General features: G+C 44.7%; 3 protein-coding genes across 3 annotated transcripts in view; all 3 read right to left on the bottom strand.

Moving 5' to 3' along the window:
- Positions 1–9,517, bottom strand: part of LOC114582336 (immunoglobulin superfamily member 1-like) — a 41,084-nt gene extending 31,567 nt beyond the window's left edge. Inside the window, exons 1-5 of the mRNA XM_077918123.1 lie at positions 8,696–9,517; positions 8,228–8,263; positions 6,621–6,908; positions 3,214–3,498; positions 2,064–2,351 (exon numbers count right to left, since the gene is read on the bottom strand). Of these exons, the coding sequence (XP_077774249.1) occupies positions 2,064–2,351; positions 3,214–3,498; positions 6,621–6,908; positions 8,228–8,263; positions 8,696–8,726 (928 nt within the window). The 5' untranslated portion in view covers positions 8,727–9,517. The remainder of the gene's footprint in view (positions 1–2,063; positions 2,352–3,213; positions 3,499–6,620; positions 6,909–8,227; positions 8,264–8,695) is intronic.
- A 4,279-nt stretch (positions 9,518–13,796) lies between these two features.
- LOC144325079 (immunoglobulin superfamily member 1-like) lies at positions 13,797–19,896 on the bottom strand. The gene is made up of 4 exons (XM_077917064.1): positions 19,259–19,896; positions 16,933–17,223; positions 15,854–16,144; positions 13,797–14,505 (listed from the first exon to the last, which is right to left on the bottom strand). Exons 1-4 carry the CDS (start codon positions 19,683–19,685, stop codon positions 14,093–14,095), a joined length of 1,422 nt encoding a protein of 473 aa, XP_077773190.1. The 5' UTR covers positions 19,686–19,896; the 3' UTR covers positions 13,797–14,092.
- An 84-nt stretch (positions 19,897–19,980) lies between these two features.
- On the bottom strand, positions 19,981–24,213 carry LOC114583236 (osteoclast-associated immunoglobulin-like receptor). The gene is made up of 3 exons (XM_077918122.1): positions 24,182–24,213; positions 21,837–22,123; positions 19,981–20,346 (listed from the first exon to the last, which is right to left on the bottom strand). The coding sequence occupies exons 1-3, from the start codon at positions 24,211–24,213 to the stop codon at positions 20,006–20,008; spliced, it is 660 nt and encodes a 219-aa protein (XP_077774248.1). The 3' UTR covers positions 19,981–20,005.
- Positions 24,214–24,234: the final 21 nt, after the last annotated feature.

The following is a 24,234-nucleotide window of genomic DNA, read 5'->3' as shown; positions in this document are numbered from 1 at the left end:
GGCTTAGTCATGCTGGCCACATGACCTGGAAGCTGTCTGCAAACAAACGCCAGCTCCCTCGGCCTATAGAGTGAGATGAGCTCTGCAGCCCCAGAGTCATCCACGACTGGACCTAACAGTCAGGGGTACCTTTACCTTTTAAGCAGCCATCTACAAATGTACTTGCCAAGGACACCATGGGTGACTGTTGGCATGCAGTGAATCGAGGCAGCCTTTAAAGCAGTGGCATAGCGTGGGTTGCCAGCACCCAGGGAAAGGAAAGTATTGCACTCCCAAACCAGCACATCCATGCGGCGCTGCTGCTGCTGGACAAAGCTGTGGGGCAGCAACCAGATATGCCTGCGCTCCTCCTCAGGCTGGGGTGCCATCACCACTACCATCGCGAGTCTTGCCGTCCACTGACCTCCACTGCCAGGGACACTGTGCAGCCGAGGGATGACCAAGGGCCCATCCTCTCCCAGCTTCTGCTTGGTGTGCTGGTCAGGTGAAGTGGGTGAGCAGGATGGGGAGAGCCTTTAGTTGGAGTGGCAGCTACAGAGGTGCGCCCCTAAAATATTTGCACCTGGAACAATCACCCCGATAGCTCCTCAGGCTACGCCTCTGCTTTAAAGTGGAAGCTTGGGGACCTGTGGCCCTTCAGGTGCTACTGGACTGCACTTCCTATCATCCCGGACTTTTGGCCATGCTGATGTGAGTTGGAGTCCAACAACTTTTGGAGACAAATATTCCCCAAACCTGTCTTTGGCATTGCCGTACTGGCTGTTTCTTTTGTGGCCAGGGAGAACTAAATTGATATCCCTTTGGCCCACCCTTGATTGGACTCAGAGTGTTGAGCAAGGAGATAGATGGGCTTGGGTTTTCCTCATTCAGGTTTCCTGGACTATGAGTACACAGGGCACACAATCAGAATGTGTGTCATTTTCGGTGGGGAGGCAGAGGAATGAGGAGGGGAAGGGGACAATGATGTATGCTGGAATGCTAATTTATAAACTCAGCCTATCGGGCAGAATGCATGTGGTGGGGGGTAATTATGTGGGTTCTCAGGGGAGGATGGCTTGGCCTGTGCAAGTGTGCCTGAGTGTGGGGTTTTTCCTTCACCATCCTGGACTAGGCACAGTTTGGATTTGGCGGCACAGAAATGTGGTTTATAGAATAACGATTGTACAGGATCTCACTACCCATCTTGATTGATTGATTGATTGATTGATCATTTAATTTCTATACAGTGGTACCTCAGGTTAAGTACTTAATTCGTTCCGGAGGTCCATACTTAACCTGAAACTGTTCTTAACCTGAAGCACCACTTTAGCTAATGGGGCCTCCTGCTGCCGCTGCGCCGCCAGACCACGATTTCTGTTCTCATCCTGAAGCAAAGTTCTTAACCCGAGGTAATATTTCGGGGTTAGTGGAGTCTGTAACCTGAAGCGTATGTAACCTGAAGTGTATGTAACCCACTGTACCACTTAATACATTTAAAATATCTGTAAACGGTGCATGGAAAACTAAAGCCAGGACAAACAAAACAAAATATTACAAAAATACAGTTACTATACATATAAAAGTGTTACATTAATACATAGTTACTAATATATATAAATCAGTATCAATTCATTTTCCTTCTAAAACAACCTCCCTCTCAGCCTCTGGGCTCTCATCCAGGGTCCATGAAACTCTCAGCTCACCCACAAAGGTCTCACAATGAGAAAAGTTGCTGGAAACAGAGGGCATCACCCCAGTTCCTCACTCTAGACTTGCTTTTTGTGGGCAGGTACTTCCTCAAGCTGCCCACAGCTGTGTCCCATTCAGCTGCACTTTTTTTCACCCAGTTCCAGGTACAGCAGGTTTGTTGAGTTTCCCAGGGGGGTCCAAAGGATGGGAGGAGAGTGCCCCCATCCATTCACAGCTCTTTATTCACTCTCTATCTTCTCCTCCTCCTCCTCCTCCAGCTGCTTATACCTGACTTCAAGTAATTAATTAAGTAATTAATTAATTAACAAACTAACAATTCAAGGACAATGAGAAGCTACAGGGAGCCAGAAAAGGGCAAGTTAGATGTTACACACCTGTTGCTGGAAGTTGCAAGGGGGAACTGTGGCGTGAGTGCAAGAAAAGATTTGATTGAGGTATATAGCTGCACCTGTAGCTCCCTTTGTCCTCCCAGCTGATGTTCAGGGAAAGCTCTCCCTCATTTGACTTTGGGCTTGTGAGAAACCTTGGTTTTGGGTCTCCAGCTTTATGGAGAAAAAACTTTGCAGATCTTTCTTCAGTTTTACACTGGATGGTGACTGAGTGGCCCAGGGAAACAAACGAACTGGGGTAGATGGAGATGACAGGTATGGGTAACTTGGGATCTGTATACAGAAAGAAGGAAAGCAGAAATGAGATCACAACCATTTTAAGATGGTTCCAGTCCTCAGTCGCAGGCCAGAGAGGTGCATTTGGGATATTGCACTTCCCTGTGTTGTACAGTTATAACTTCACTCAGAAAACATACAGGAATCATTAATTTATATTAATTTTAGCCCAAACTATCAAGGGAAGAAAGAAAGAAAGAACGTTTAAAACAAAAGATTTCACATCCCTGCTGTAATGGGTAGAAATTTGCCTTTTTTGAAAGTGTAACCACTTGGTTTCAACTACCCCTTGTCATCTGCTTCAATGTATCTTAATTGGGTGAGTTAGAGGCATCAGTAGACCCTGAAATGCTGGTTTTCCATTGGAAATTTTGGGGAATAAAATGTGTTTCAGCAACATTCCCAATGATGCACTTTGGCCAAAATCACCTGTCATTGCACAAATCCACAGCTCCAACCAAATAAATCACACTGATTGCTATCACACCTTTCCCATCCGTTTGCCCAGCATATGCCGCTCTCAGGACTCCCAAACTACCAAGTCCCAAATGAGTGTCAGGGTATAGCCTAGAACTTTGCCAAAGTAGTTTTAACTTCATTGTAATGGAAATATTTTGAGAAACTTCTTTCTTGCTTTTTCTGATGAAAGAACTAGGTCCTCGAGAAATGCTACTGCTGGTTTATCCTCCCAGCTGCCCTGAATGGATAGCCTCCGAGTGCTTGGCTACTAGACATTAAAAATTTTTAATGCAGACATTAAAAAATTTTTTTTTGAAATGGATCCATATGGTGAGAGGTGGAGAGAAAGAGAGAGAGAGAGAGAGAGAGAGAGAGAGAGAGAGAGAGAGAGATTCCTTACCTTCTAGCAGCAACTTCACAGGATCACTAGGCTCTGAGATAACAAAGGGTTCTGATTCAGAGCTATAACGACACCTGTAACCTCCTCCATCTGCCCGGCTAATGTTGCTGATTGTGTAGCTGCCCCTAGTCCCATTGGTCTCCATGTGCTTATGAACCATCTGGTCTTCATCCTTTTGGAGATAGAAACCTGCAATTGGACTTTGGGACTGGCATTGGATAGTTGCATTTTTTTCAATGGCGCTCATCCCAATGGGGCTTATTGTGGGTTTGGGTAGGCTAAGATCTGTGGAAAGGAAGAGACAGGGCTGTGGTCATTCCCCTCCTGTAGTGGAAATGCAGAAGACAATTGTATTTCGAGGAGTTCGGTAACATGTCCCTTTCCCTTTAACATCCCCAGTTTGAGGTCTGCTGGATTCTTGTGTTTCAAACACCTGTCGGGGGTTTCTTGGGTTCTTCTGTGTTGCAAGTGCTGGCTAGATGCCGGCTGCAGGTAGTGGGAGACTCTCAGCAGCTCTGTATTCATCATGAGTAATGCCAGGTGCACTTGATTACATCAAGGCAGGCTATAAAAGCCATAGGTGGGAGGGGCCCAGTGAGTTTCTACCCAGATCAAAGGACCTGATGCTGGGAGACCAACAGTCGGGGTCTTTCTTCTGCTGCTCTACCTGGGGCTCCGGGCAGCTGAAGGGGAGATTAGGTAGCCCCTGTCGGGTATGTTTTATTTTATGCTTTGTATGCCTGCTGTTTATTTGTTAATAAAACTGTTTTGGTTCCCCTTCCACCTCCTCATTGCTTTTGTCCTGATATCCTTGGAAAGAACTGTTGTATTTGGCAGCACACCTCCCAGTTCTGCACTTTGTCACTGGAGTGAAAAAGAGGGCAACACCATTTAAATGTCCCTGAGCTTCACAGGTATCCACCCAAGCTGACCCAAGGATCTGGTGGTTTAAAATAGCCATGGTTTTGAAGTCCAGGAAGCAAATGAACATGGGCTGCCAAAATAGAAAGGCCTATATGTTGGTCCACAAGGTGGGGGAAAACACATCCAGATACCATATTGGGCAAATATCTTTATTAAGCCAATCAAAATGTCACAAAGGGGTGTGGAAGATTTTGGGTTCCTCAGCACGCTTTATCTGTCTGTTTGGTGGTAACCAAAGCAATGGCAGGGAGATGGGGGCAGAGAGGAAAAGTTGGCTGGTACAGTGGTGCCTCGCAATACAAAATTAATTCGTTCCGCGAGTTTTGTCGTCTTGCGATTTTTTTCGTCTTGCGAAGCACGGTGTCAGAAAAGTTCTTGAAAAGCTTTAAAAATCACCAAAGTCTTCAAAAACCTCAAAAAAGGCTACCACACCGCGTGCTATGAGTTGCTCCTCGAAGTCAAGTCGCAACTGTATTAACGGTGTTAAGAAAAAGGAAACAAACTTGCAAGACGTTTCCGTCTTGCGAAGCAAGCCCATAGGGAAAATCGTCTTGCGAAGCAGCTCAAAAAACAAAAAACCCTTTCATCTTGCGAGTTTTCAGTCTTGCGAGGCATTCGTCTTGCGAGGTACCACTGTAGATGGAATCTGCTCTAGGTCACATAGAATATGGGAGGAGGTAGCAGACATTCAAGGGACGCGGGTGGCGCTGTGGTCTAAACCACAGAGTCTAGGGCTTGCTGATCAGAAGGTCAGCAGTTCAAATCCCCGCGACAGGGTGAGCTCCCGTTTCTCGGTCCCAGCTCCTGCCAACCTAGCAGTTCGAAAGCACGTCAAAGTGCAAGTAGATAAATAGGTACCGCTCTGGTGGGAAGGTAAACGGCGTTTCCATGCGTTGCTCTGGTTCGCCAGAAGCGGCTTAGTCATGACCACATGACCCGGAAGCTGTACACCGGCTCCCTTGGCCAATAAAGCGAGATGATCGCCAGAACCCCAGAGTCGTCCATGACTAGACCTAACGGTCAGGGGTCCCTTTACCTTTACCTTTTAGCATTCATTCATTCATATGCTATGCAGGTTTCAGTTTGTACCACCAAAGGCCTTTTGTACCACCATATAATTTTTGACCTTTTAATCTTTGATAATCTCACACAGAGACCTTTCTTGGGTTCTCTACTCCCCGAGCCCAGTAATCCAGGAGTCAGTTTCTCCTGGATCTAATCTTAGGCCATTTTCATGTTCATTCACTCCTCAGGCCCCTCCAGACATCCTTTTTTTTAATATACTGAATAGCCATGATCATTTGTGCTCATGATGCTATTGGGTTGGTAATACGTGAGCCCATTTTCAATACTGTTTGCAGCTGCAACAGTTTTTGGGTGGCCATACTGCTTCATTTCCAATCAGTGCACATTCTGTAACTTGCTGAAATTCTGCTTTGGGGGGCTCTCCAAGCTGACGTTTCTTTGAAGCTTTAATGCCCCAATTCCACTGAATGACTGCTGTCCAGAGGGGCTATAGCACAACCAAAGTGGGACAAAAATAAACCAGGGGTTTCAGCAGGCACTTACAGGATATGCACTGACTTGAAAATGAAGCAGTGTGTGTTCTTCCCCCACAAGGGTCAGATATTAATCTTGGTTGTGCAGTAATGGTGGTGAGGCGATCTTTGTAAGATGTCCTTTGGTGATAGATATCTTCGAGGAGTGTTACACCATCAGTCTCCAGAATGTCTCTCTGCAACTTAACTGACCCTTGTGAGGGCAGAACAGTGTGACTGTCTCAAAACTTCTGCAGGCACAAACAGGATTGAAAACAAGCTCATCTATGACCCTGGTAGGATTCTGAGCACAGTTAACATAGAGAACACTACAAATGTTCTGGGTTTGTTTTTTGTCTTTTGTCCTGCTTTCGTGGCACTATAGTTAGTCTGGACAGCAATAATGTGGTAGCATTTGAGATGCACCACAGAATAAAAGAGAATAAAACCATCACTAACATGTTACTCTGGTCCATGGGGTCACGAAGAGTCGGACACGACTAAGCGACTCAACAACAACAACAACAACAACAACAACAAACATGTTACTATAGTGTCACAAATACACCTGCAATAAATTGCCAGTCTGAAGGGCCCAAAATCCAGATGTTACTTAGGTCTGTCTATGCCCTTGGGCAAAATACACAGGTTTCTTGGTAGGAGAAAATAATAACAATAATTTTATTATTTATATGCCGCCCATCTGACTGGGTTGCCCCAGAAAAAGCAGGAACACTATTTTGTAGAATCAGGTTTAGAACTAACAAAGCAGGATTATCTTTTATAAGGCTGAGCAGGACTTTGGTCATATCCACTCCACACATCTAAATCACATTTATACCACGTTAACAGTCATGGCTTCCCTCAGAGGATTCTGGGAAGTGTAGTTTAACCCTCACAAAGTTACAATCCCCTCCACCCTTAGCCAGTTGCTGAACCTTTTACCTAATACAAACAACTCCACGGAGTTGCTGTGTTCTGACCGGTATGTTTTCAGTGGCATTCTGTAGTGACAGCTGTATGTCCCTCCATCTTTTCTTGTGACATCACTGATGTGAAACAGTGCCTTTCTTTTATATCCACCACTGGTGGTGTTTATTTTCACACCATCTTTATGCAGAAAGAAATCCAGCCAGCAGTCTAAATGAACCCAGCAAGAGATGGTGACATTTCCTCCCAGAGAGACTATCCAGCTAGGGCTCATGTGGATGTGGGGAGGATGGAAAATTCTCTCTGGAATGACGACAAAAAGGAAACAGTATGCTGGATGGTGGGGAGAGATTCTGCAAGAGAGAACCTATCTCTGGGAATTTTTCATCCCTAGGAGCCAAGCAAATTGCTGTGTGAAGAAAGCGAACACAATCCAACAGTTCCAACCTATGCCAAGCATTGGAAGTGAGAATGACGGCTCCCCACATTAAATGTGGTTGCGCGCAGCCCCCTGGACCCTATGCGGCACCATTAGCACAGGCTTGGCTTCGCCTTCCCCAGGTGGGATACCTGGAGGTCTCTGCCTACCTCAGCCAGCTACCCAATCCCACCTGGGGAGGCGTTGCCAAGGTGATCAGGCCAGGTAGGGGGAGGGACCACCTGCCCACACAATAGGGGGAGGATCTTACCTGGGAATCGTGTCCTTATTGGTTCTCTTGCATCACGTATAACACACACACACACACACACACACACACACACACACACACACACTTATAAATTGTATCTCATGTAAAGTGTCAAGGCAGCGTACTGCAATATAAATGCGATAAAATGTCATAAAAACAGTACAATATGTATTGCAGTGGTTCTGGTCCTTCCTGGAGAACAAGTCCCAGAAGGTGGTTCTGAGAGTATATTGGCAAGGTTCTTTCTTGCTTCCTGTGCTTATTACTTTGTGTGAGTGAGATTGTCTAGATATTTGGGCTCAAGTGCTGCCAGGGTGTGGAGGACACCCACCTCATCCTCTCACTCTGCCATCTGCTGCTAGAGAAGTAGTGGAAGTTCTTAGAGGGTATCTGGGGTGGTGGTGGCATGAACTGAATGAAAATTATGATATCAAAACAAGATGAACGTGCTTAGGGATTCTGGGGTAGATGTATAAATAGTTTTAGGTGGGGTTGCACTCACCCTGAGGACTCAAGTTTGAAGCTTGGATAGGCTTTGGGATCTGACACCGCCCCTGAATGTGGCTGTAGTGGCCAAGAGTGCCGCCTTAGATATTTTAAAAACCAGCTTAGAATGGTGTGTGTTCTCTTCCATTTTTTTAGTTTAAAATGACAGTGATTATGCTATCAATTATGTGATTCGAGAAATCACACAACATTCCCTATGTAGAGTGCCTTTGAAGAACATGCCCTCCCCAATCAAAATCCCAAAACTTCATGAGTGGCCAACCGGACTGAATGACAGGCATCTGCATGCAATGCTCGATCAGGACCTTGGAGATTGGAAGAGCCCCAAAGAATGAAAGTCAAAGACGCTGAAGGCATGTGATATCTAAAAGGTTTGAGGCTACTGGAGTCATTTCCCCACTCCATCCAGCCTTGTCGGGTCCTTACCTTCTGGAACGTTTTCCTCTTTAGTTATAGGGTAGCCTGGAAAGAAGAAATAAATAACTGAACTGATTCCACAGCAGCAGGATTATCACCATATCCTTCCATCCCCAGTAGTAAACACATATAGGCAGTGCTTTATTTAAGAGCTATATACACAATGGTTTGCAATGAGCTGCTTGCTGAAATGGAGGGTTTTCTTTCTTGCAGAGGGGAAAAAAGCTCTGTTTTCGGAATTGCTTTCAATGCAAACTACTTCAAAAGGGTGCAGTTAATTCTTGCAAGTCTCTCTGCCTAGTCAACTGCTTAGCACTTTAAGGGAGCCCTGCTCACAAGGGAACAAGCAGGAGCTCACTGCAGGCTTCTGATTGTTCTACTGTAGTCATATCTGTACCTGTCTCAAATCTCTCTCTCTCTCTCTCCCCCCCCCCCCTTACTTCCCACTTGGGGCAAATCCTTGGTTTTTTTGCTCACCGAAAAAGAGGATGAAGAGGACAAGTCTCATGATGAAGCAAAGCAGAAGTCTTTAAGTCCTGATTCCAATGTCACAGCCTTCAAGTCTATTTAAACTGTTGTTCTCAGTTAGTTTGCAGATTACTTTTGCAGGGCATGGGAAATGTGCAATATCATTTTATCACCCACTCCATCCTTTGCCTTAAGCCTCTCAATCTGCATACCACATATGATCTGATACCACATATTTTTTCGCCACTGCTCCCCTTACTTTCATGCTGATTATTGTACCAAGAAGAGACCAGAACTGCTTACAGAATGTTCACCAACAATGTAGGAAGCCAGGAAGGCTGCCTTAGCTAGCAATGAGTAACTCCGTCAGCTTTAGCTAGTCCCTCTTTCTCATTTTCGCATTTGTAATAGCTCTCCAGAGTCCCACATCAGTCAGAGAACTTTTTTCAAAACAGGTTCTCTTGAAAATCCATCAGTTTAGTACAAATTTCTCCTTTTTATCTTTGCATGCAATTTTGCTTAAAAGGCATGTTTTTGCAATGCAGTTTTTCCCATATATAATAAAAATGTTAATGTTACTTGCATTAGTATATGCATTTTAATGCAAACTTTACCCTAGCAAAATTATTCTTGTACATGTTACACTGCATTGAAATATATTGAAAAGTGTGAATTTCAAAAGATGGCTGTGTTTTGGTTTGCATATTGTTTTAGAAAGCATGAATCTGGAAGGTTTGCCTGTATATGAGAACTGAATCAGATTTCTTCCCCCATAGTAAGTCCTAGCTAACCAAGCTGGGTTAGAAACACAGAGATCTGCCTTATATAACACTTAGAAAGGACCATGATTAAGTGGTATACAAATTATATGGCAGACCTTCGGGCAATCTAGTTCCGTATTGCCTGTAATAACTTTCCAGAGTTTTAAGCAGGGTTCTCATTTCTAAACTTAGTCCAGATGAATCTGGGCCTGAACCCAGGTTTTCTGCATACAAAGCATAAAATGTGGTTAGGAGGATAAAATGGAGGGGGAATGGTTCTGTTTTTGTAGCCTTGTGCTTCTAGGAGGAAAGGCAGAATATGAATGTGATTAAACAAATAGGTCAGTAAATATTAAAGCACCAAAGAAAAAAATGGGAAACATTGCTGTTATTGTTGTTTGTTTGCTTAAAATATTTATAGATTGCCTTTATGGGAGAGAACTTATTGAAGGCAACTTACAAAAGAGATAAAAAAAAATACAATTCCAGTGATGTTTTTGTCATGTTTATTTTTATTCGTTCAAAACCAAAACCATATAGTTCAATGACATAATGAATTAAAGAGAAAACAGAACAGAACCATACAATTGCATAAAAATTAAAATTGAGCACACGCGAACCAAAAAAAAATACTAATTTAAGTTGCTGCATTCACAATGCCTGTGGTGATGATGATGATGATGATGATATTTGATATTGGAGAGTAGAAATATGTCCTTTAAAAAAAATGAATTGCCTTGTTTATAAATATCAGGTTGTTGTTGTTGTCATGTTGCCATGCCCTCAGCTGGGACCAAACACAGACTGCCCTCAAGTCACCTGTACCAGCTTCCAGGGGCAAAGGAAGGCATCGTGACACCTAGGGTGGGCGTCTATGACGCATGCACCGTACGTAGCGCTGCCGCACATGCGCTGTATAGCGGTTTGCCGCTGGCGCTGCTCCAGCGCCGTACAGATGGTGCCCCGCGGGATCCCTCCGTCGCTGCTACTGCCATGAACGGAGGATCCCTGCACCATCTGTACGGCACTGGAGTGGCGCCGGCGGCAAACTGCTTTACAGTGCATGTGCGACGGCACTACATCCAGCGCATGCGTGCAACGCTGCACATGTGCATTACTTAGCGCCGGGATCCTCTGCTTGTGGCTGCAGCCGCGAATGGAGGATCCTCCACATGCGGCTGTGTTGGCGCAATGGTCACCTTCACAGACATGGAACTCAGGCCGCACTGCCCCCCCCCCCCGTTGAGACACCACTGCCAGCTTCTTGCTCTCTGTCAGGTGTACAGCCGGATTTTTGACACGTATTTCTAAACTGCCTTTCTTCCCAGAGCCAACACGGATCCTGTGGACTATTAGATATCTCCTACTTCTTAAGAAGCCATTCAAGAGGCATGTCTGTGCAGTACCATTTATTTAAAACCAAAATATTAAAATGTTTTATCATCGCTTACAGTGTAGAGAAGCACATGGTTTCATTTTTTATTTATCTTATCTGGTTATTTTGACTCATTTAAAACAATACTGGCCCTGCTCCATCATACCAACCCTGCTCCCCTCCAAATACTCTCTCTCTACATCCATAACCGTCACTCCAAGTTCAACCTCAAACTCAACTGCCTCTCTCAACTGTCCCCCAGCAGAATTCAAACTCCTTTTTCAAAACTTCTATCCAATCACCATTCACTAGCAACATTCCAAGCACCCACCTCCCAACAACAAAATGCCATTAATTTGCATATTATTCTTGATTTGACATGATTCATTGTATTTCTATGCTGCTTTTCTTTCAAAAGAATCTCAAAGAGGCTTACAAACAATAACAGCCTTATAACAAAATATAACAGAACTTTCCAAATACAGTATAAATCATAGTAAAATAATTAACAATCAATAAAACAATTAGAATCCATAAAAGACTATTAATGAAGTAGCCACTAATAATAAGCTAAACATCACAAATACAGCACAAGTCGTACTATAGGATAAACAAATCAATATGGCATGTATAATCTATAAAACATTAGTAACAATATTGACAAAACAGCAACTAAAAAAAGTGAGCTAAGCTTGCTTACACACTTACCTCATATAACTCTAATATTATTACATATACATACAATACTATTTACACAAACACCAGAACATCACGGTTGACTTCAACAATTTTATGATTTTCTCACTTGAAGATGTTACTAATAGCGGCAAATAATAACATATTTTACAAGGGACATTTGAACACTGTTATTTTCATTCACATATAAAATATTTTTTTTCCATGTAGTTGAAAATGAATCTTTTTAAAAAAAAAACAAAAAAAACTTTTGTTTGAATCTGGGAACATGTAAAGAAAAGACAGGAATCACTGGTCCTCCAAGTTCTGCTGTTCTCCTAGCAGCCTTAGACAGCACATGCGGGCTGATGAGAGCAGTAGTTTGGTCTGGAAGGCACCAGGCAGGCAAAGACCAATGTAGCACACATGTGAAACCACCTCCGAAGACTTCACCTGAAAGACAAGATAGAAATATTTCCCTCAATACTACCCAGCTGTGGCCTCTTCTGTAACATCAAGAATCCCCAAGCACCCCAAAAAACTCAATTTGGGTTTCTTTGTTTCCTTTTTAAAGAGGAGGCACCTTGAGTTGGAGAAGAACAAGTTATCTCACCTAGTGTACATGCTCCCTTTGGAAACGCCGATCCAAAGTCAATATATAGCCAAGGAGTACAGTGACCAGACCACCTATGACAAAGCGAATGATGTTCACCAGGGTGTGGTCGCTCTCTGAAAATGAAAAGACTAAATCAAGTTGCAGACCCACTCACAGTGACTCCTGCCCCAGGGAGAAAAGGCCTAGACAATGTTAGGTGTAGCAAACTACACAAGACAATGTTCTGGGATTTAAAAAACTAGCTTTTATTGATTACAGTTGTAGGTAGGCTTTGGCTGAGGCATTTGGTGTACATAGATTCTTAGCCTTCAAATGGAGGGCTGCTGAGCAGAGTCAGGCCTGGGATTAAGGGACTGCCTCAAGAACACGGGTCTACCTAGGTGGTCCTCCAAGACAACTGCTGGAAGTGTGGGGGTGATTAGTGAGGCAGGAGAGGCTAGCAAGTTCTAGCAAGTTCCATATTCTAGCAGAGTTCCAAACATCCCCCTTTTTAAATTACGCAGCAATCAGCTTGTTGCTGACTCATCTGAGTCTTACTATTAAAGATTCCTTCCTGGTAAAATCCTTTCCAATCCCTCTTAAAAGGAATAAACACAAGAATCTGATTAACGTTAATATAAGAGTAGTTTACTCACAGATCCATTCAGGTTCACAGACATATCCCTGAAGGCAGGCTTAGGTTACATAACCACTAGAACTATTCCATAAAGAAGTTATGGAATAAGCGACTAAGCAGTCACTTCTCCAAACACACAGCAACATACAAAATGGAGAACACACACTGATCAGAACATGGAGGCAGCTGCAAAAGGCAATGAAGCAGGAAAACAGTGTTGAATCTCTATTTTGTACTCAAGTTTGTACCCGTTTATATCTAGTTTGTACCCAGTAGCATTTTTTCATGATTCACCTTAACTAAGTAAGGTTCAAAGAATTTGGGTCATAGCAAGCTAAGTAATATGCAGAGCAGATCCACTGAAATGCAAGAGATTCACTTTGGTCCATTGGTTCTGGCAGAGTTCCAGGCAGGGGACACTTCCAGCCCTACTTGGAAATGCTGGGAACTGAACCTGGGACCTTTGGCATGCAAAGCAGACACCCCACCACTAAGCTATGGCCCATCCCCTTAGAGCAAGGGTAGAGAACCTCTTTCAGCCCAAAGGCTGTATCCTCTTCTGGGCAAAATTTTGGGGGCCACATGCCATTGGTCAGTGGGGCCAATGTGGAGAGAACAATGAATACACAATTTAACTTTGAACAATAGGGTAGTTTCTCCACACACCCTTCTCTGTTTTCCACCCAAGCAAGCAAGCAGCATTGTCTGAGTTCAAGGGCACATTGCAGTCAGGCAAAAACACAGTTACAAACATAGCTGAACCAGACACAGAAACAATAAGCAAAACACAACAAAAAGTACATGACCAAATCAAGCAATTTGCACACAAAGTGCAATAAGATTGATTTAAAGTATTTTGAAAAATATACTTAAACAATACCCTGGTCCTACTCACCCCGAACCCTTTTCCTTGGCAGGGTGCCTCTTTGTGGGCATGGGTATCTTCTACTGGGAAAGCCAGCCAGGTAGGTGATACTACTCACTGGGTAGCCTGCCAGAGTCTGGAATGTGGGCCAGAGCTAGGCTGCTGCAGACCACTTCCCTTCTCCTGCTGCTTTGGCTGTTACTGCTCTTGAGGCAGCCACCACCTCTGCCCTGTATGCAGTTGGTGGACAGCCCTGAGGAGCTGCCGCCACCAACACCTCGCACCACCACAGCAGCAGCCCCAGCAGAGCACTCCAGTTTGCCATGGCCACCTCTGAGGGGACCTCCAGCCACTCCTCGCTGTCTCCCCTACTGCCCCCCCAAGTGGTGAGGATGCAGGCGATGGCCGCCATAAAGGGAACCCACCGAAGAAGCCATCAGAAGAGCCATTTCTAGGCACCATTTATTTTTATTTGCTTGCACAAAGCTTATGTGAAGATTAGAGCATATCCATTCTTGGCTGAGCATTCATTCTTATTTGTTTGTGGGGCAAGTTATACCAAAATATGCCACGTTGGGCATCAAAATTCATTAGTTTAGAAGATCGTGAATGAAGATCCTCACCTACTAGGTAAAGGTCCACGGTATTACTTGCCTCTGAGATGAAGGACCCTGACTGGGGTCTATAATTGCAGTAGTAGCTCCCTCCGTCAGCTTCACTCACATTGTTGATGAGGAACACAGCATCAGAGCTACTTGCCTCCACTGACTGTAATTCCTTCTTACCATCATCCTTATAAAGATACCATGCCTTGTATGAATTATTGACAGAGCACTGAATGGTGATGTTTTCCCCCAGCTGTGGCATTGGACTAGGATGAAAAGAAATGCTGGGCCTGGGTAGATCAGGATCTGCGAGAGAAAATGCATGTGGCATCACTATTCTACTCATGACTGAGGAACTAAGCCATTTCACCGGCAAAAATATTACACTGCTGCTAGCTCATCCTCTAGACAAGGGCAGTCCTAAAATGTGCATGTCTAGAGGATGAGCTAGCAGCAGTGCAGTGTTGACAAACATCCTTAACCCGCTTGCTCGCTGTATTGTCCATACAGTTGTCATATGTTCAGATTCAGACCACACTCATGCCCTTTGTGCTGAATCAAGCTGTTTTGCCTTTTGAGATTTCACAGACATTGTGCTAGCAGTTTCGAGGTTATCCTCACCAATATTGTGCTAGAAATTTGCTGTTCTTTTCAGGGTGAAAAAAACTGCCACTCACTATTCTTAGCTGAATTCTGGGATTATTCCCTCTTTCTCCACTCATGAGACATCATTGCATCTGTTCCTAAAAAGACTTAATTAACCTGCTTATGTTGTGCCATTGTGTATATGGACCTCAGAATAGATTGGTATACTTGTGGCAATTGTTGGTTCCCTCCTCAACCAAAATGTTCTAAAGTAATTCTTGGTTAAAATCTATGAACACCCAACCCATTCCTAGACTGTCACTGTCAGTTCATCCCTTCTGCGCTCCTGTCACACAAAACTCCAGAGCCAGTAGGTGCAGAGGTGCCCACCTGACTCTGATGCCATTGCAGCTTAGCTGGATGGAGCAGGGTGACAGAGCCAATCTCATGCTCTCGCTGATGTGCCTGCACACCCCAGCCTCACCACCACTCTTGCCCACTCCAACTCCATCCTGATAGACGGCAGTGAAGCTGGTGTTACAAGAGTGACTCCACCCCATTACAGAGATTGCTACTGCCCCAATCTGTTAGGAGTCACAACTATGCAACCTGGGTCTTTACAAACAACAACAAAACAACCTAGTAACTGCAAAACATGATGCAGAATTCTAAGTAGAGACGGTTGGTGGGGGGCAGTCTTCTTTTTAGTTTCTCTCAGTTCCCTAGGGCAGGAAAGGGATCCTAAAGAGCATGGCACATGTTAGGAGCATAGGAAGCTGCTATTGTCTGTTCTGATCAGCATCTGTTCCACAGAGTTTCAGAGAGAGGCATTCCCAGCCACACCTGGAGATGTTGGGGGTTAAACTTGGGACCTTCTGCATGCAAAACACATGTTCTACCACTAAGCTACAGCCCTTGATATGTCTGTCGAGTTATCCAGAACATGCAGCTTCCTTTGTACTTTCCTATTAGACATAGAACAGATCCTGTAGCTATAACTCAAATAATAGCCAAAATTAAGAACAAGGCATGGGACTAGGTAGGATATGGGCAAAGTTAGTTCTCATACCTGTTATCTTGATTGTCACCAAGTCACTGGGCTCTGAGATGATAAAAGGTTTCTCCTTGGCACTGTACCTGCAGCTATAGTTCCCTCCATCCTCCAAGCTAGCATCTTTCATGAAGAATGTGCCCATGGTCCCATTAATCTCTATGACTTGAAGAGGCATTTGTTTTCCAGTCTTCTCAAAAAGGAACTTTGCAGCCCAGTGTTGGCTTTGGCAATTGATGGTGGCATTTCCACCCTGGACAACCCACTGAGTGTGTGCCAGGGTGATGTTGGGTTTGGATAACTTGGGATCTGTGCAAAGGAAGAAATTGATCGGCGAAGGCTATTCCAAGCCAATATTTGCTCTGACAATGGATGGTGACATTTACCCCTGAGGGTGATCCATTGAGTGTGGGTCAGAGAACTGATAGACTTGGGTAACATGAGAACTGTGCAAAAGAGGAAATGAGACAACAAGGATCACCAGTGCTGTGAATGTTAACAGCCTTCTGCAGGGCTAACCAAGATAGTGCCCTCCAGAAGTTGTTGCCTGCCATCTTGTCCATCACTTCAGGGAAGCAAAATATATTCAGTCAGCCTGTTGGTAATTTTTTTTCATATGTTAGAGCACCTGGTCCTTTAGAACTCCATGATAGATAGACATTATAAGCGTCTCCCAATAGAAAGATTTGGCAGTTTGCTCTTATTTATTTAATGAAAACATTTCTTTCTCCTCCCTCCCTCCCTTTCTTTAACTGATTGAAATGTCTGCATTTGTTACAATTTCTTCCCTTCATTCTCTGCCTTCATTTCAGTCCCAAACCAAAGGTTTTCTTCCTGAGCTTTCCTTGTGGCTTGTATCCTATTTTCATTTCCTTGTTCATGAAAACTGGTGTTAAGCCAAAAGTGTTTGTATGAGGACTTTCAGCTATAAATTGAGCTCTCACCTGTACTAGGTATTTAAAGCACAGTTATACTAGTTGTTTCTTCCCACAAAGAATTGTTGTTGTTGTTTAGTCGTTTAGTTGTGTCCGACTCTTCATGGCCCCATGGACCAGAACATGCCACAAAGAATACTGGGACTTAATTGGTATCCTCACCTAGTACAAACAGCTCCACACAGTCACTGGCCTCTGAAGAGGTGAAAAACTGTGAGGGCTCTGTGTAGCTGCAGTAGAAGCTCCCTCCATGCTCCCAGTCCATTTTGTTGATACTGAAGTTCTTCCTGTCCTCATTTGTCACTGCTATTTGTAGATTCCTCTTGTCTTCAGCCTTATGAAGATAGAACCTCTTGCTCTGACCTTGGGCTGAGCACTGAATCGTGACTTTGCTTCCCAGTTGTGCAATGTAGCCTGGGATCAGGGAGATATTGGGTCGGGCTGTGTTCTGATCTATGAACAGAAAGCATATTAAATAGTGCATGTAGCATCGCAAAACACCCACCCATGCTTTGTACACATTGTACACAGTGTAATTGTGCACATGCTTAGGATGAGTAAGTCTCGTTGAGTTTCGTGGTGTTTAGGATTGAATCCTAGGCCATTTTGCAAAGAGAAACATGATGCCTGTAGGAGTTTGTTTTCTGAATAGTCAGAAACAAAAGCTGACATCCATTTTTTGTTTTATGTAAGTGGTCATTTGTAAATTACCAATCCCATGGATCATTATAGGTAAAGGTAAAGGTACCCCTGCCCATACAGGCCAGTCTTGACAGACTCTAGGGTTGTGCGCCCATCTCACTCAAGAGGCCGGGGGCCAGCGCTGTCCGGAGACACTTCCGGGTCATGTGGCCAGCGTGACATCGCTGCTCTGGCGAGCCAGAGCCGCACACGGAAACACCGTTTACCTTCCCGCTAGTAAGCGGTCCCTATTTATCTACTTGCACCTGGGAGTGCTTTCGAACTGCTAGGTTGGCAGGCGCTGGGACCGAACAACAGGAGCGCACCCCGCCACGGGGATTCGAACCGCCGACCTTTCGATCGGCAAGCCCTAGGCGCTGAGGCTTTTACCCACAGCACCACCCGCGTCCCCTATGGATCATTGTAGTGATGTACAAATAAAAATACAGTAAAACAAAGAAAACACTGCTTCATGAAAACATCATAGTACTATCACCAGAATAATAAATGATCAAGGACTTTTCTTTCTAGGCAGGCCTCCCAGAAAAGAAAAGTCTTATGCATTTTACAAAATAAATAGTGTCAGAGCCTTGTGTCCTTTCTCCCAGTGGAAACGAGCATATAAACATTCATTATCTTCTTCTGAACTTTATTGTGCCAAAATTGTCAAATGTGAAATTTTAATAAAATTACTGATCTTTTTTGAAATCTCAGCCTTGTTGAAAGCAATTATTTTATTTTAAAATGCAGTAAAATGCACAGTAGCATGTGCAACTATGGAAAAGACGTGACATGTGTTGTGTGTCCCACTCATGACAGAGATTCTCATCCCTCTCCTTGTATGAAAAGGATAATCTCCGGGCACCATTACTCTGCCTTTATCAGGACTATACAAAATGGCCCCCTATGGATGTTGCTGGACTACGGCTCCCATCAACCCTGACCTTGACTATGCTGGATGAGGCTGATAGGAACTGGAGTCCCTCAGCATCCCAAAAGCACCATATTGGCTGCCCTGATTAATATATGGTCCCTCTCTCACTCATTACTCCTCAGGCTGATAATCAAGAACATTATTTTTAAAAATGTAGCTGGGATGCAGTGGGTATCCATCTTCTGAGGTATCTCAGGTTCAAAGCAGCCTTCAATAATTTAAGTTATCTCTCACAACATAGTAGCAGCTTTCTCATGGTGCTCAGTTTGGGAATGACTGAGCTTTCTTCGTGAATACCAGTGAATGTTTGTTCCCTCTGAATGGGGCCACCTCCAGAATTGTGGAACAGGGGTTGGGGGAGGACTCAGCAAAGTGCCCATTGGCTGGCCTCTTCCTATTTCCATGGGTCTTCCAGTGGCTTTACTTGGTGGTGGCAGCAGTGAGCAGCAGCTGTATCCCAGTAGAGCCACCATGTTAATTCCCCACATTACATTGGGGCATCATGGGAAATTAAAATGGCAGCATCCATCCCCACAGCTCTCATGGGAACCTCATGAAAATGATTTGAAGTGTGGCCAGGGAAGGTAGACGCAGCAGTGGGCCCTTCTGGGGCTCTGACAGCTGCCTGAGGATGCCAAATGCTAGTGCTATCCCTGCCTCTGAATAAAATCTAATGTGAGGGGAACAAAGACAGGCCCAATTTTATTCTGTACTGAAATACAAATGAAGATTGTAACCCTATAAATGCTTACCTGGGGATAAGCCTCATTGAACTCAACGGAAGCTTATTTCTCAGATGACATGGTGCACCTAAACCCCAAATAAATAATAAGTCATGGGAGAGGTAGGTAAATGCAAAGTTCACTCTCTTACCTGTCATTAGCAATCTCACAAGTTTGCTAGTCTTTGAGATGATGAAAGGTTTTGACTCGCTGTACCTGCAGCTATATTCTCCTGTATGTGCCTGGTCTACATTGGAGACGAAGCACTGAGCTGTGGTCTCATCAGCCCCCAAGCATGGCTGAAGCATCTCTTCTCCAGACTTTTGGATATAGAACCTCGTGGAAAACTTTTTGCTTTGACATTGGAAAGTGACATTTCCCCCAAAAGCAACCAGCTCAGTGGGGCCCAGAGAGATAATGGGTCTAGGAAAGTAGGGATCTGTAAGAAGGGAGAAGTTGGTTAATGAAGGGCTCTCCATCTTTGCTGTGGATTGTTTACACCATGCGATTTTGTGTGGTGAAAGGATGCATAATGGAAAGGGAAACACTCCATGTTGTCCCTCAGCCTGGAAGGACATCTACCCAACTCTACCCAAGCTCCAACACTCTCTAGAATCAAGATGGACGTTCACTAATGGAAGCAGCTATGATGCTGCAAACCAGGAATTTGGTGGGAAACATGAGAAGAAATAGGAAGGCCTTTTTCATCCCCTTTACTTATGTGGCCCTCCAAATGTCCTTGGGCTCCAGCTCCCATTGGCCTCTGCAAGTATAATCAATGGGCAGAGGATGATGTTGTCCAGCAACATCAAGGGGAAGGAGTACAGGTCTCCCAACCCTGCTATACATAGTCCAGGTACTCTAAGACTAAAGTACAAACATCCAGCAAGCTGGATCACTATATTTGTCTGGGGGACAATGAATCAGAACCCTTACCTATGATAAACAACTCCAAATCATCACTGGACTTGGAGGAGATAAAATCCCCTGATGGTGCTCTGTAGCTGCAGCGATATTTGCCTGCATGATGCTCTTGCACTTCTCTAATGTTAAATGTGGCTGTGTCTCCATCTGGTTTCACAGAATGTGGTTTCATCTTATCTGCATCAGTATGGAGATAGAACCTCTGGATTGGATGTTGGGTTACCACTTTGAATGAGCACTGAATAGACACATTACTTCCCAGGTAAATCAGCTTCTTTGGGTAAAGGGTGATATTTGGCTTCGGTAGCTCGAGATCTGTGAGGATGAAGTCAACTTAGAATGTGAAAATAATGAGGATGAATGCATAAAATACATGCCACTGAATGTAGCCAATTACCACAGGCTTACAGCCAGAAGCAGCACAACACGATGGATTGCAGGTGAAAGTGGATGCACTATACAGTAGTGCAGGGGTTGCCAATTTTAAGGGCTAGTAGGCACATTTCAAATGTTGAGGTGGTGCCCTGGGCCAGTTACAAAATGGCTTCTGTGAGAGTGTGGCATAAGACAAAATGGCCGCCACATCTAAAATAGCTGAAAAAGAAGCAGGGTCACACAATAGTGCAGGCCTGCGGTCACTCAGATCCACCCCTCCCTGTCAATAGGAAAAAGGTCCCCACATCAGCTACTGACACTGACAGAAAAGTTGTTTGCACCTCACCTTTGTTGAGAACAGATTGGGTGTCCAAACTGGCAGCAACTGAAATGTGGGCCTGTTTAAGGATGTGTGTTCAATGCAGAAAAGACTGAACCATGCAGAGTGGACAGTGTCTCCTGCCTTGCAGGGCTGTCTTTATTAGGGGACATTTGCTAAGACTTTTGTGAGTGCCATAGGGGCACATTTGCTTTTGAATTCAGCTTTCCCCTGAATCTCACTCTCTGTATTTGAACCAGCAGTCTCGTTTTGTGAGCTGAGGCACCGTGAAAGAACTGCGGAGCCGGGAAAGAGGTGGGCACCTTTTTATTCCCGAGGAGTGGACCAGAGTGAAGCCTTCCTATGGACCCACTCTGCTCCCCTCCCCAGGAAAGGCCACCCCTAGAGCTGCCTGCCATTGGTCAATTTGCTGGCAGGCCATATTCACATCATACAGATGATGGGATATTCCTGAAGTCTCCTGTCCGCCAGAGGGCCTGGCAGGAAAGGGTTCCTTCAGGCAATGGCAGGGGGGAGGGGGGAGGAAGAGGTGGGACATCAGGCCACAATGCCACACTACTTGCAGGTGGGAGAATTGGGCCTGCTTTAGCAGAAAGCATCACGGGGCTCCCTTGGCTATGCCTGTCAGCCCTATATGGTTGTCCTTGTGTGACTCACCTGTGGTGTCATCATGGGGACAGCTCCTGATTTTGAGGCGGGAGGTGATATTTCCATGAATTTTGCAGTCATATCTGCCATTTCAAGGATTTTCTGAATGGTGTGTGGGACTGGGTGAGTTTACACCATGCTGGTCATCATTCCACAGGCATTGTGGTGACACATGTTCCTTAGCTCTGCCTAATGTGCATTACAGGGTCAGTGTGTTAAACACACAAACACACACAGGGGAAATTCTAGTGTATTTCTGCACTGCTGGTCCACTCCAAGGCTGGTGATATTTTATTGCTGCATGAGAACTTTCCTAGCCCATATCTACATTATGTCCTTCACCTAGCAGATGGAAATATTAACTGAGGCTAATGAACCAAGTTTCAGTGGCCCCAGGATGCTATTCTGAGCTACCGAGGAGTAATCTGAGGCAAGACCGTACCTGTTATCAGCAACTCCAGTGGTTCACTGTATTCTGAACTAGACTTGCTTGAATTGTGATAGAAACAGGTGTACATTCCTCCATCCTTTGAGCTCGCATTAGTGATGGGGAAATGAGCCAATCCTTTGTCTCCTGGTCTCGGACTGGCTATCGTCTGATGACCTTTTTTCAGGTAGAAAGTCAGCCCTTCGGTGGTGGGTGCCTCACAAAGGATGGTGACATTTCCTCTAGGCAAGACTCTCCAACTGGGAATCAATGAGATTTTGGGAGCAGGAAGGAGGATCTCACTGGATTAACAGGGAAAGGAGGAGGAGGAGGAGGAGGAGGAGGAGGAGGAGGAGGAGGAGAAGAAGAAGAAGAAGAAGAAGAAGAAGAAGAAGAAGAAGAAGAAGAAGAAGAAGAAGAAGAAGAAGAAGAAGAAGAAGAAGAAGAAGAAGAAGAAGAAGAAGAAGAAGAAGAAGAAGAAGAAGAAAAGGAGGAGGAGGAAAGTGTTTCCAAAACTTATATCCTGGGCAACTGAAAAAATGCACACTGCATGAAACAATCAATTACTTATGAAATATGTAATGGCCACCAAGGGCCACCCAAATGCTGTCTATGAGCCTGATGGCACCCTTGAGATCTTCCCTTGGTGCTCATGAAGTCTTTGAGTCCCCTCCTGAAACTCACTGTCCCCTTGCTCATGTTCATATGCCAGGGGGAGGGGGCATGATAAAGCCCTATGTGTTTTCCAAGGCTCAGATTAATTATTAGCCACACTTTCTCTGGCTGGGTGGCTGAATCAGGGGAGGGAACAGAGACATAACCAGTGAGTTTGGTACCCGCTCAAAAATTCAAAAGGCCCAAGCAGCCCAGGATTTTTTTTGTTAATGCAAGGTATGTATGTGCACAGTCCTGTTTCAGCTGCAGGGAAACATTTAGACCAATTTGCATCAGAATGAATAATGAACACTTCACACAGCTAAGGATGGTAGAGTTTGAGTCTGGTAGAGTCATTATAGTTGCTATGGAAATGCTAGTAGCCATCATGTTTGCATCATGGGGGGGGGTGGAGCTGCCAGAACATTATTAATCTAAGTAAATTGATGATAATGGTGAGATCTTTTTTGCTAAATCTGATAGAAGCAAATAGGTAAGGCTACATAAAGAGCAAGGGGTTAGGTGCAGCTCTGACTAAAGCATATTTATTCTTGGCTCATTAGTGATTTTGTTTATATAAAAAAACTCCCCTGCCCCAGATCTCAGTTTTCTGTGGACTCAGTGTGCTGCGTCTTTTTGTACTCCATGGTCTAGTGTCTCTATGGTCTAGTGGGAAGGGAGTGGTCAACCTTGAAGAGTCAATAGAGCTGATAGGGTTGGTAGGAAGAGTGACACACTGCTCCTTAGCTTGGAAAAGTCCATAAAGGTGAAGCATTTGAAGGCAGAAGGCCATTCAAGGGAACAAGGGGCTGCGACTACATGGCCTTTGAAGGTCATGGTTTTCCTACATGTGCAATAGTACTGAATAACCCATACCACACAATGGGAAATGGGGTCCTGCAAATCAACCCTTAGAACCTGCAAGATATTGTAATATACAAATCTCCCTCCCTCCTCCATGCAGACCTGTCTCAAAGCTCCGCAGGTCAACGTAACATAATCCAAACATTCTTCGCCCCAACATTTCCTTACCTTTGAACACATTTTTCTCTTGATCTGGAGAGCAACCTAGAAAGAGGGGAAAAAACAATTACTGAACAGGTCCCATGGCAATAAGATCCCTGCCAGACATTCAGCATAACTATTTCTCCGTCTGCATGCCTGCAGACAGGGCTTAATCTTAGGTGGGGCTCTGGAAAAGTGCCTGGCCACTCATCTTCTATAGCAGGTGTCCCTCCAGGTGTTGCTGAACTGCAACTGCCACCATTCCTGGACATCATTCCTGGTCCTTGGGTTTCTCTAAAGAATCAATTTGTAACACTAGGATGGCTCTTAGCAGAGGACAATATGCTTCACTCCTGAGCTATCACAATCATATCCCCCATTCATTTTTGACTCAGATCAGAGATAAGGCACTCGTGGCCTTCAGGTGTTGCTGGACTACAAATCCCATCATCCCTGCCTATTGGCCAAGCTGGCAGGGGCTGATGGGAGTTAGAGTCCAGCAAGGACCAGAGTACCACAGGCTCTCCATCCTTGATGCAGATCTGTAAGTTTTGCCCAACTAGACCCCACGACACTTGTCATTTCTGAAACTGAACATCTCTCCCTCCCCATCTCTTAGTCTTTCATGCATACTCCCACTGGAAAATGTTCTTCTCTTCAGTTCCCCGTTCTAGGCACTCCTTGGCTTTTGAGATTCTCACCAAAGCAACAAGATGCTGGCAGCAAGAGCCATGAGGCAATGTTGGGTCCCCAA

Source organism: Podarcis muralis, chromosome 13, assembly GCF_964188315.1.
Source record: "Podarcis muralis chromosome 13, rPodMur119.hap1.1, whole genome shotgun sequence".
In the NCBI taxonomy this organism is placed as follows: Eukaryota; Metazoa; Chordata; class Lepidosauria; order Squamata; family Lacertidae; genus Podarcis; species Podarcis muralis.
This window is presented reverse-complemented; position numbering and strand designations above follow the sequence as displayed.